At 37.1% G+C, this 13,616-nt stretch overlaps 1 protein-coding gene across 8 annotated transcripts in view; it reads left to right on the top strand.

The window, feature by feature from the left end:
- Window positions 1-13,616, top strand: part of ASPH (aspartate beta-hydroxylase) — a 272,195-nt gene that overhangs the window by 111,347 nt on the left and 147,232 nt on the right. For 5 of the 8 annotated variants that reach the window (XM_077166854.1, XM_077166851.1, XM_077166849.1 and 2 more), the window contains 2 exons: window positions 3,425-3,466; window positions 8,745-8,792. The exons of 1 other annotated variant lie outside the window; for it this stretch is intronic. In XM_077166854.1, the coding sequence (XP_077022969.1) occupies window positions 3,425-3,466; window positions 8,745-8,792 (90 nt within the window). The remainder of the gene's footprint in view (window positions 1-3,424; window positions 3,467-8,744; window positions 8,793-13,616) is intronic. 2 more of the 8 variants (XM_077166855.1, XM_077166852.1) reach the window with 1 other exon arrangement.

Below are 13,616 nucleotides of genomic sequence, written 5' to 3'. Positions count from 1 at the left end.
TCAATCATTGTTTCAGGTGATACGTTCTAAAGACTCTGGTGAAAAGGGAACTTTTACTTTCTGTATCAATAGCTAGGGTATAGGATGAGATGGGCCCCTCTATTTTTTTTATTACCGTTTCTGTTTTCTACTTATGTTTCTACTTCAGCTAGAGAAAAGTTGGGATTTATACTCAGGACTCTGTGGATGGGCTACAAGAGAATCCATGAAATCTGTAAAATTATTGAAAACTTTTGAGTATGCGCCTTCAGTAGGGTGGGGGTAGCCAGTGCCTTTCATCCTGGTATCAAAGGGCTCTGAGGCCCCTAAATGGTCAAAAGTCTTTAATTTCAGCATTATTTAAGTAACAGTATACATGCCATACAGTGCAGATTCCTAGAAGTGCCATGAGGACCACCAGCGTGTGCCACTGTCTCAGCCTGGCTTTGCAAATACCAGCCTTTCTTGGGTTGAATTTACTACTATAAAATGTCGTCTGTTGTCCTGGCTCAAATCGGCAAATCTCGAATTTCGGAATGTTACAGTTAGCTCTTGACTATATAAATCTTTGAAAATTTTCAAAATACTTGAGTTTTTTTATTTACATTAACTATCAAGGTTTATTGATTTGTCTTGATTCTATATTTCTCCTTTCAACTATAAGTTTCTTGAGGATAGGAACCTTTAAAAGTTTTTTTTTTTTTAATTGAACTATGATGACTAGTATCCTGGAAGGATCCTCTTGCAAGGGTAAACTACTTCCTAACTTCTAAGTGTATAAATTAGTTTTGCTTATTTTTATTTATTTTTTTTCATGGGCAGGCACCGGGAATCAAACCCGGGTCTCCAGCATGGCAGGTGAGAATTCTGCTACTGAGGCACGATTGCACCACCCTAGTTTTGCTTATTTTTTAACATGATTTAAATGAAATACATTGTATATTCTTGTTTTTTACTTCTTTTGCTCAACACTGTGAAGTTCTCCCATGTTATGTTTGTCATTTTGGTTTTGGTTTGTATTTGTTCATTCTCATTGTTACATACACCACTATTTATTTGTCCAAGCTACTGTCGATGGATAGTTTCCAATTTTTAGCTACTGTTAATAGTTATGCTGTGAGCATTCTAGTAGATGTCATTTGGTGAACATACCTATACACGTTTGTATTAGATATGTACCTAGGAGTGAATTGCTGGATCACAAGACATAAATGTTTGGTTCTGGTAGATACTAGCAAACAGTACTCCAATGTGGTTGTGCCAATTTATACTCTTACCTGCAATATATGAGAGTTTGTTCCACATCCTCCTCTACATTTGGAACCTTCCAGCTTTTTCATTTTAGCTTTTCTGGTAGGGATGTGGTGGTATCTCACTGTGGTATTTAATTTGCATTTCTCTCCTAATGAAGTTGAACACGTTTCCCATGCGGTCATCTCATATGTTCTTTTAGTTCTGTTGTTTGTTTTCAGGGGGTGCATGGTCTGGGAATTGAACCCAGATCTCCCTCATGGAAGGTGAGCATTCTACCACTGAACCACCTGTGCACAAACATATGTTCTTTTGATAACCACACTTATCTGTGTTAGTAACCTTAGTGCTTAGCCCTGCCTGGTGTCTTGTAGGAACTTGGGTTGATCTGACCTTAACTTCAAAGGATACACATAGCTTCTATGTGCCAGGCACTTTGCTAGGTATCTAGAATTTAAAGATAAGGTCTTTCATTTAATTGATTGATAAAAACAAATGCACTAAAACGGTGTAAGTGCTTTGGTTGGCATCTGCGGAGGGTGAATATTGAGCAGCAGTTTAGCCAGAGATCAGTGAGGAACTTTGTCGAATAGCTGACTCTGAGCCTCCTGGGATAGTATATTCTCCTTGTTGAAATTGCTGGTAGTACACCATCACAAGGGAAAGACAAGCCAGCCTTTGGGTGAGAGATGGTTTATCAGGAGAGGCTTTGGAGAGGAGGGTAATTCTTGGCCTGAATTTGATGGAAGAGTACTTGTAAGTGATGAGAAAACCTATATGCTGTTTGTTATGGCTGGCATATAGCATGAGAAAGGTGGCTAGAGAGAAGGCCGAGATCATGGAAGAGTCTTCTAAGGCATGTCAAGAAGTTTAGGCTTTATCCTGTAAACATGTTGGGCATGTCACTATGAATCTTCTCTTCATTTCTCTTTCAAGAGGTGTACAGACTAGCATAGGAGAAGGAATGTGGTTTGAAGTCATATAAAGCACTAGACTTGATAATCTTGGGTACTCTGCTTTCTCAGCCTCAGCTTCCGCGTTTGTACAAAGACAGTGATGATATTGTCCCCTTTGGGTGTCATGAGATGAGAGAATTCACACACAATATGCTTAGTGTGATGCCTGCCTGGCACAATGGATTTCAAAATTAGTACCCTCTTCTTCCTCTCTATCAGAGTCTCAAAGTAACAAAAATGCCTGACCTATAAAAACTACTTTCCTGTACCAGAAAACTGCCTCAGATGCATTGTTCACCTCCAAAAAAATGTTTTGCATGAATAAGTGTGAGAAACATGGAACCGAGCAAATGCAGTGATCCGTGTAGCTGCACCTCGATGGCACACCCACACCTCCCCTCTACCGTGGGGAAGGACAGTGTCTGCAATTTTTTTGTCAACCTCCCAAACTCTGCCCCACCCCCACCACATACACTTATTTTCCTGGAAATACCTAAGGACCCCTCGAAGGAATGTGGCAGTACCTACTGACACTAAAAGCACCTAAAGTTGATCTAATCTATATTTAACAATAGGCCTAATGTGAGGTTATAAATACATCAGGTCCTAGGTTGCTGTTCTCTTTGTGAGGGTGGATGTTCCCTGACCCGCCGAGATTCCTGCTGGGCTTCACGACGGGTTGGTCTCCCCCTTTGGGGGAGCGAGCGCACTGTGTGATTAACTGAGTGTGATGCCAGCACAGAATGGGCTCTCTGGGTGATCGCAGGATTCTCATTAAGATGAGCTAACGGCGCTTTCCCAGCTTGGCACGTGAGCCCCTGCGCTTCAGCTGGGGGTGTGTTATGAGACAGGCTGCATTTCTTTAGTGCACACCATGGCTATTGCAAAGTCATCTAAGGACTTTAGGTTACAATCAAAATACTGAGTGAGTTTTGCAATGAGGGTCTTTCCCCATTCAACGAACTCCAGAGCTGCCTGGAGTTGGAGATCACCCACTCCCAGCCCTTTTCTCGGTGATAAGGACACCTGCAGCCGCTGGATACCCTAGTCAATACTCTGTGACCTTCATATATAATTTAAATGAGCTTTATTTTAATAGTTTATGATAAATTTCATGTGGAAAGAATTCAGGATTGGGAAGATTAAATTGTACGCATTCATTTAAATATAGTCCTATATTTTCAAATAGACAGTGGTGATTCGCACAGTACTTATTTTGTTTTATCTTTAATTTTCAGAAACAAATAGAAAAACGGATGATCCAGAACAAAAAGAAAAAGGTGAGATTATCAAGTAAATGGACTTTAAAATAGGCATAAGGAAAAAGTCATCAAATTGTCCAAGAATAACATGATGATTTTATATCACCAGTTAAGAGAAATTGCCAATGGGTTTATTACTTCAATGATTTTATCAACAAGCATTTATTATTATTCCATATAATTTTAATTTTGCTCTTCACTATATGTATGTCTTTGGGAAAGAAGTTCCTTAACCTGTCTGTGCCTCATTGGAAATAAAATAGTATAGACCTCATAATGTGTTTCCACGATAATAATTAAAAGAAAATATATATGCTTAAAGCAATGTCTAGCACAGGGAAAGCACTTAGGAAATGTTAAATATTATTATTGTTACATATGTTCTTTTCTTTCAAGGAAAAAAGACATGCAAACAAAATTTCTTTTTTTTGAGAAACGCTGAACTGTTGAAAGAAAGACATGCAAATAAAATTACAGCCATATAGAATCATCTCTGCCTTTCTAAAATTTCTTACAAAGGCATTCTAATAAACTTAATAACCCAATACTATTTCAATTCAACTGTCACAGGGTTTCCTAAGCTTACTCAAAATCAAAAAAGTATATGATGACCATAGAATAGTAGTTAGACTTTAAATATCAGTGAAAGATAAACATTTCAATGTTTGAAACTATTACAACTTCAGAAGTGCCTCTGATTTGATTTGTAGTCAACACTTCAGTGTCTGTTTTTAAAAAGCTATAGTATATATAATGTCCCAGCCCTTAATTATTCAATGTGTAAAAAAATAATTGATGGAGTTGCTGGCCTTGGCATGTCATTTTGTAACCCATAGGCATCCCGATCGTGCACATTTTTTCTCACTAGTTGTTTTTTTAATTAATTTTTTTGTCAAAGTAATGTACAGGTATAATTTTAAAGGTTAAGGCTTATAATAATAAAAAGAAAAACCATAGTTTTCTACACCCTATCCTGGATACTTGATTCCCACTCCCTGGCTTTATTTCAGCTCTTTACTAATACTTACTTTAACACATTTATAAATAATTTGTCCACAGTATAATTTTCTCCTCAATAGTGGAAACTGTCAGTTGACTTTGTTCTATAAACTACTAGGATTTAGCTCTCTCATTACAATTACACAAACTGTTTCCCCAATGTACTTATGACATAACCACGGTGTTAGGTGCTAAGGATAAAATGCACAGGTTTGTCTTTTTTGCTCAGTGCCTGACACATAGTAAGCATGTGGTATGTGTTTGTTAAATGAATGGATTTCTATTTTTTAGTAGATAAAGATGAATTCAAGTAAGCATTTAAGGGTCTATAAATCACAAACTGTAGGAGTAAGGAAAAGAACCCAGCTAGAACTCCTGGGGTTGAATTCTACAGGAAAAACCCAAAACTTGAAAGGGTGACATTGGGAAAAGGAGACTCTGCCATTGTCATCCTTAAAGAAACCTGAGCAATCACATGGTCTCCTCTGCAACTTAACGTATCTGAGCTGAGCAGATACATGTTTAGAGCACAGAACTCACAAGGAAAAGAAAACCTTTATTAAACACAATTTACCCCTCAGTTTCTTCATGCAGAAAGGACTATAATAATTCTTCTGTCTTATAGGGTATACTTCACAGCATAAGGATAAAAGGAAAATAATGCCTGCAAATGATAAATGAATCTGCTACTATTCGTTTTATCCAAATCTCTGGAATTCAGATTGCTTTGATAAGAAAAAAACAATATAATGTAATGGGATAAGGCAATTGTAGATTTTATTCTCTCTCTTTGAAGATCTAACATAGGTGTGCCAACTTTTTATTTTGCTAAAACAGGCCTTTTAAAAAACCTATATGTATTGGTTTATTATTATAGGTTTATTATAGGCTATAATAATCAATTATAAAAGCAAAGATATTTCTAATGCCAAAACTTGAAAACATAGTTTAAGAATAAAGGACATATTTTTAAATTGAATAAATGTAGCTCTATGAAAAACTCACTAAAATCATCCACACTGTCTGGCACCAATAGGCATTTTTTATTACGTGGCATAGCCCATGGTGTATTAAACTGGGCAGTAGGTATTCAGGAGTCAAGTTCACCTATGTCTCACTCTTCATGATCCTAGATTCTAGAGTGTAAAAGAAAAGGAAGAAAACCAAAACCTCTTTTTTTCTCTATTTTTTTATTTCCTGCCCTAAATTGGTCAAGAAAATGAACTTTTAAGTAAAATTCACATTTTATTAAAAGCCCCCTATCTTTACAGTCCTCCCTGCCACCTCTTCAAGAGTTATCCATCAGATTCAAATCAATCCTACAAGTCATCATATTTCCATTACAGTTAATTGTTAATAGGAAAGCTCAAATTGCAGTGGCTTGGACAATACAGGGAGTTTATTTCTTTCCTACATATATAATTCAGAGAAAGATAGCCTAGCACCAATACAGTGGTTCTTCAGGAATCCTGCTCCTCTGTTGCCACTCTGCCATCCTTAGCATATGGCCTCATGTTCCAAAGCAGCTGCTTACGTGCCAGCTATTATAGCCACATCCAAAGAACATAAAAGAAGAAGGAGTAGCTCCTTAGAAGTACTATATTTTACTGATAGAATATCATTAATTCTAAAATTCAAGTTTCTGGTTCTGGTTGGAAGAGAGAATATCAAATATTTAGAAGATGTGGAAATGAACTATCTTGGGCATTTGCTATTTTACTCCTTTTTGTTACAAAATAACTCTACCACTATATTTTAGAAAACTTCTGCTATTTATTGGAATATATTTTTTAAAACTATTAATTTCCTGTCATTCACAAAAAGATGTGCCAATTCATTCATCCATTCAAATATTTGCATACATGTTCTCAGCAAGTGGACATAGGGGTGAGCAAGACACCAGGATTTTGCTTTCATAGAGTTCCCATTCTAGTGGGAAAACCAGCAGCCAACATAAAAACTGCAGGAATGGTAACTGGGCTGAAAGGAACAGCAAATGGTGTGCTGGAGGGTGAAGAGGAGGTGAGTTGAAGAAGGAAGTTCTCTGGGGAGGCTAAGGATGTGACTAAGGCAGCTATGTAAAACCTCAAGGTAAGAGCATTCTGAGCAGAGCAATAGTATTTGCAAAGGTCCTGAGGAAGGAAGGAAAGGCCCAAGAAGCTGGGGTCCCCTGAACAAGCTGAGAGTGCATGAGACCATTAGAGTGAAAGGCAAGGACCAGACAGACCATGGAGGGCTGTGGAGATCATGGCAGGGGCCTGGACTTTTTTGTTATGCAGTAGGGATGCAGTTCTAGGCCCATAAAAGTCTATGTGTAAAACAGAGGCCTTTCTCATTCACACACTGGCTGGTTGACTCTGGGAGCATCAGGAAATCAAAGGTCTACTGTGGCTCATCCTTAGAAAGGTATAGAAAGGGAAGGTCAGCTGTGGGGATTTACTGCAGACCATGCACACATAGATGTTCTCCTCCAGCCCAGCTGCTCACAGCCTGTTGTGAGCCTGTGTCTGCATACTTCCCCTCCAGAAGCTCCGTCTCACACTTGGAGGGTTCATGCCTCCTCTCAAATCCCAGTATACTCTCACAGTTCATACCTCCAAGTGTTGTGATCCTAAACGGAAATTTCCAGGGGAGTGTGGGACTGGAGCCTCTTGGCTGTTTTCTTCATCGAACCTGTGGGGAGAATCCGATTTGCTTGTATGGTTGATCCCATTCTGATGATTTTAAACTGTCAATTTGTTAGTACCAACGAAAAGATGTTTAAAATATTATGTGAAGGATAAGAAGGAGGAGGATTCTTAGAATTAAAATAAATAATGAATCAGCACTACCAAAAATTGAAAATCCTTGTCTAGAAAATAATCAGCTTTGGAGATTCTATATATCTTTTACTCAAATAGATTCATGTATTGATGATAACCATTAAGGAAAAGCAAAAGGAAAATATTCCTTTTTTGGAATATATAAGGAAAGAATAGAATGTGGTTGGATTAATAGTTATATGATCCCTTTCTCTTAGAGAACCAGATTTAGTTTATTTTGATGGAGTCACAGGAATTCGGTTCTAAATTGAAACAGACTACTTATATCTGTTTTAGGTAAAATTGCTATATCAGTTTCTCCCCACTGGATGTCATCTTTTCCCACATAGTCCATATTCCACAAGCCCCAAACATGAGTATGAAATACAAAGTATTAGATGTCAAACTCAAGCAATTCTTTCTATTCATCCATCTATTCAGTACATATTTATTGAGTGCCCACTATGTAGCAGGTATTGTTTTAGGCATTGAACCTGAAACAGTCAATAAAGTAAGTCACAGCTCTTGTAGGACTTATATCTTATTGTGGGAGGCATGAGGGTTGATAGATAATGTGTTTAAATTAGAAAATTTAAAACTGAAACTTGGGAGTGTGTAACACAGTGAATCTTGTAGTGGACAATGATTGTGATTAACAGTACAAATATAGAAAAAAGTTCTTTCATGAACTAGAACAAATGTACGACACTTTTACAAGGAGTTAATAATAGAGAGGCATATGGGGGGAAATGTACCTATTGCAAACTATGGACCATTGTTAACAGTAATGTCTTAATAGTCTTTCATCAACAGTAACAAATATACCACACCAATACTAGGGGTCTATAATAAGGGCAGGTAAGGGGCATGGGATGATTTGGGTTTTCTTTTTTTTCTCTTATTTTTATTTTTTTTGCTAGAATAATATAAATGTTCTGAAATTGATTGTGGTGATGAATGTACAACTATATGATGATACTGTGAGCCATTGATTGTATATTTTGGATGGATTGTATGGTATGTGAATATATCTCAATAAAATTGCATTAAAATTAGAATATAACAGACAGTGATATGTATGGAAAGGAATACAAAACAGGAAGAGGACAGAGAATGGCAGTGGGCAGCAGCTGTTACTATACTATATAGATTGGCAATTCATTGACATTTGAGCAGAGATTTGAAGATGCAAAGGAGTGTGTTGTGCAGCCATCTGGGGAGATAGTGTTCCAGGGGAAGAATGGCATGATTAGGGTCCCTAAGGTGTCATGTTTGGGATTAGCAAGGCCAGAGTTGCTGGTGAGGAATGTGTGAGAGGAGCATGATAGGAGGTTGATGAGATCAGAGTGGTGTGGGGGCCAAATCATACAAAGCTTTGAAAAGCCATTGTAAGGACTTTGTATATTATCTCCAGTGAGGTGGGAAGCCATTGGGAGATTCTAAGTAGAAGTTTGATATGATTCACCTTATTCTTAAATGACTTGTTTTGGCTGCAGGAGTACAAGATGGGAGACAGCGAGACCAGTTTGGAGCTTATTGCAATGGTCTATGAAGAGATGATAATGATTTGGAATAGAATGATGGGTAGAGGGTCTGGGCAGTGATTACATTTTGTATATGTTTGGAGTAAGATTTGCTAATGGATAAGGTAGGTGGTGAGAGAGAGAATTCAAAGTTGATTTATGCATTGACAAAGTACTTTAACGCAAAATGCACTATTACTGATTTAACATATACCAAATGTCACTATTAGTTGATGATGTATGAGCCGTTGAAGAAATTTGAGATATTATGACTGCAAAAAGGAAATATGTCTTTGCTTGCTTGTGTGTGCGTGTGTATGTATGTGTGTGTGATAAAATTTCATTTGGATCATGCACTCTTCCTGAATTTGACTTTTGAAATAGCTTAATACTTAATATCCCATTATAGCATTCATTACAATTAAGTATATATTTGTATAGTATATATCGTGAATATCTTTAAAAGGCATTTAAAGATTTCCAGGTTACAACTTTATTCTTTTAAAAAATAATCATCAGTGTCCTAACTAAACACCAGATGGCACTAGAAAACAAGTCAGTCACATTTATGATGCAACTTAAGAAAAGGCTGAGCTACCTATATTATATTCAGTAAAACAGTTTGGCACAACTAGTATTTCATATGGATAATTCCTAGTTTTCTGTGATCAGAAAGAAAATAGAGATAGAACAAATAGATAATAGATCATACCTCATTCACCTCATTCAGTTTTCCCTTTTTTTTATTAACATATCTCCTATGAAGTTTTTCCTCTAGTTCTTACAATGATATGTAACATATTTTTAGCAAAATTGCCCTGAGGATAAAAACACAAGTTCCTTCATACAGCATCTAAAGCAATTCTGAGATGCTTTAGTTTCTGCTTATGACTTTTCCTTCTCTGAAATGCCTTTCCTTGCCTCCCAACTTCCCTTTCACCTGGTGAACTCCTGTTCCTTAGAACTGAGCTTAGCAGTTTCCACTTGCAGGAAATCTAACCCTGAGTAACCCCCATCTCCTACCCCAGAATGGAAGAAGTGCTTCTCCTCTGTGTTCCTGTGATGCCCTATGCTTACAGATTCTTAAGACATTTGACCATTAATTTATAGACAAAGAGCTTTTTGAAAGTTGGGAACATTATCCCATTTCCACCTCAATGTCACTTAACCATAACATAGTAAATGCTCAATAAAAAAATATGTGATTAACTTCCCCTTTAATTGCCTCTTCTTCTGATAATGACAAGACGAGATATAAAAACGCTAAATAATAGGCAGGAAGAGTTTGTAAACAAAAATCAAAGTATGGATGACTTTTAAGTGTCTGCAGTGTGTTTTATTGCAAATTATTTTCATGCAGGTTCTCATTTAATCCTTGCCAAAAAATCTTGTATTTTTCAGCCATTCTTCTTCAAATATTTTTTCTTTTTCCTTTCACCTCTACTTCTGGAACTCCAATTATACTTTTATTGGGCTGTTTTATTATATCTTACAGGTCTCTGAAACTTTATTAATTTTTCTTCTATTTCCTTTTCCTTTGGATTGTGTAATTTCTGTTGCTCTCTCTTAGAGTTCAGTGACACATTCTTCTGCCATTTCAAATCTCTGTTGAACACATGTAGTAAAATCTTTATTTCATTCATTGTTCCTTTTCAGTTTTAAATTCCCGTTTAGCTCTTTTCATAGTTTCCATTTCATTGTTGAGAGTCCCTATCTATTCATTAATTAGTACGTTTTTTTCTTTAATTCTTTGTTTATATTTATAAACAAATTTTAAGTATTTGTTTCTAATAAACCTAGTATCTGTACACATTTGGAGATAGTTGCTGTTGACTACATTTGTTTCCTTCTGAGTGTGGTTTATGTCTTGTGTGTCTAATATATTTTATTGAAAACTGGATTGTGAATCTAATATGGTGTAGCAACACTGGAATTTCTTGTTTTTTTTTCTGGGATTGTTGATCTCAAGTAGACATTTAACTTGCATGGACTCAAACTGAAATCTTTCTCCCCCACTGCTCAGTTTTTGGCTTCCAGCTGTTTTTTTGGCTTTCCAGCTGTTCTCTGTTTTTAACCGATAGTCTCTGTTTTAAGCCTAGCCCTTTGTGGGGGTGGAGGTTAGGGTAGGGAGTGTGCTTTCTTAGTTTAGCAGATGGCCAAAGATTTGGGCAGAATTTATATTCAGATTTTGAGGTTGCCTCTGGGATTTCTTTTTTTCCTTTCTTTTTTTTTAATTTAAAATTTTTTTAAAAACATAACAATATACAAACACGAACATTCTTACCATATGATCATCCTATTCTTGGTATATAATCAATAACTCACAATACCATCCATAGTTGTATATTCATCACCATGATCTTTTCTTAGAGCATTTGCATCAATTCATAAAAAGATATAAAAAGAAAAAAACTCATACATATCATACCCCTTACCCCTCCCTCTTATTGATTGCTTGTATATCCATCTACCCAATATATTTTAGCCTTTGTTTCCCCTATTTTTTTTCTATATCCCTTATCACTCTCTTTCATTGATCACTAGCATTTCAATCTATTAAATTTATTTTAACATTCATTCCCCCTATTATTTACTTATTTTTAATTCATATGTTTTACTCATCTTCCATACCTAGATAAAAGGAGCATCAGGCACAAGGTTTTCACAATCACACAGTCACATTGCAAAAGCTTTATCATTATACAGTCATCTTCAAGAAACATGGCTACTGGAACACAGCTCTGCATTTTCAGGTACTTCCCTCCAGCCTCTCCAAAATACCCTAATTAAAAAGATGATATGTATATAATGTGTAAAAATAGCCTCCAGGATAACCTCTCAACTCTGTTTGGCATCTCTCAGCCATTGACACTTTATTTTGTCTCATTTCTCTCTTTCCTCTTTTGGAAAGAGGTCAAGAAGTTTTTCTCAATCCCTTGATACTGAGTCCCAGCTCATTCTAGGATTTCTGTCCCACGTTGCCAGGAAGGTTTACACCCCTGGGAGTCATGTCCCACGTAAGGAGGGGGAAAGCAGTGAGTTTGCTTGTCTTGTTGGCTGAGAGACAGAGGCCACATCTGAGCAACAAAAGAGGTTCTCTAGGGGTGACTCTTAGGCCTCATTTTAGGTAGGCTTAGCCTATCCTTTGTGGGGATAAGTTTCATAAGAACAAACACCAAGATTGAGGGCTTGGCCTATTGCTTTGGTTATCCCCACTGCTTGTGAGAATATCAGGAATTCTCCACATGGGGAACTTGAATTTTCCCCTTTTCTTGTCATTCCCCCAAAGGGACTTTGCAAATACTTTTTTATTCATTGTTCAAATCACTCTGGGATTTATTGGGCCATCACTCTGGACAAACCTACATAATCTCATGCCCTACTCAAGGTTCTATGTATTTATGGTGTCAACTAAACTGTCCACATAAGTTATATTAGGATATGCACTAGTGTGCTGATTTGAAAGGATGTATGTCCCCTAGAAAAGACATGTTTTAATCTAAATGCCATTTCATAAAGGCAGAATAATCCCTATTCAATACTGTATGTTTGAATATGTAATTGGATAATCTCCCTGAAGATGTGATTTAATCAAGAGTGGTTGTTAAGCTGGATTAGGTAGAGGCATGTCTCCACCCATTTGCATGGGTCTTGCTTAGTTTCTGAAGTCCTATAAAAGAGGAAACATTTTGGAGAATCGGAGATTTGGAGAGAGCAGAGAACGCTGCAGCACCACAAATCAAGAGAGTCCACGAGCCAGCGACCATTGGAGAGGAAGAAGAAAAATGCCTCCCAGGGAGCCACATGAAACAGTAAGCCAGGAAAGAAAGATAGCAGATGACACTGTTTGCCATGTGCCCTTCCAGATGAGAGAGAAGTCCTAACTGTGTTCACCATGTGCCTTCTCACTTGAGAGAGAAACACTGAACTTCATCAGCTTTCTTGAACCAAGATATCCTTCCCTGGATAGATGCCTTTGAATGGACATTTCTATAGACTTGTTTTAATTGGGACATTTTCTTGACCTTAGTACTGTAAACTAGCAACTTACTGAATTCCCCTTTTTAAAAGTCATTCTGTTTCTGGTATATTCTGGCAGCTAGCAAACTAGAGCACTACCCTATTTCTATCTCCTGATAGTCTCTGTTTTTAGCTGAAATCCTCCAAGTTCATTCACTAATGTTAGTTCATATCAGTAAGATCATACAGTATTTGTCCTGTTTCTGGCTAATTTCACTCAGCACAATGTCCTCAAGGTCCATCCATGTTGTTATATACTTCATAGCTTTATTTTGTCTTACAGCTGCATAATATTCCATCGTATATGTATTCCACAGCTTGTTTAGTCACTCATCTGTTGATGGACAATTGGACTGTTTGCATCTCTTGGCAATTGTAAATAATGCTGCTATAAACATTGATGTGCAAATGTCCATTTGTGTCCTTGCCCTCAGGTCCTTTGAGTAGATACCTAGCAATGGTATTGCCGCATCATATGGCAATTCTAGACTTAACTTCCTGAGGAACCACCAGACTGCCCTCAACAGCAATTGCATCATTTTACATTCCCACCAACAGTGGATAAGTGTTCCTCTTTCTCCACATCTTCTCCAGCACTTGTCGTTTTCTGTTTTATTGATAATGGCCATTCTGGTGGGTGTGAGATGATATCTCATTGTGGTTTTGATTTGCATTTCCCTGATAGCCAGGGAAGTTGAACATCTTTTCAAGTGCCTTTTGACCATTTGTATTTCCTCTTCTGAGAAGTGTCTGTTCAAGTCTTTTGTCCGTTTTGTAATTGGGTTGGCTGTCTTTTTGGTGTTGAGTTGAACAATCTCTTTATAT

This window comes from Tamandua tetradactyla, chromosome 6, assembly GCF_023851605.1.
Source record: "Tamandua tetradactyla isolate mTamTet1 chromosome 6, mTamTet1.pri, whole genome shotgun sequence".
NCBI classification, from domain to species: Eukaryota; Metazoa; Chordata; class Mammalia; order Pilosa; family Myrmecophagidae; genus Tamandua; species Tamandua tetradactyla.
Note: the sequence above shows the minus strand (reverse complement) of the source record. Positions and strands in the feature narration are given on the sequence as shown.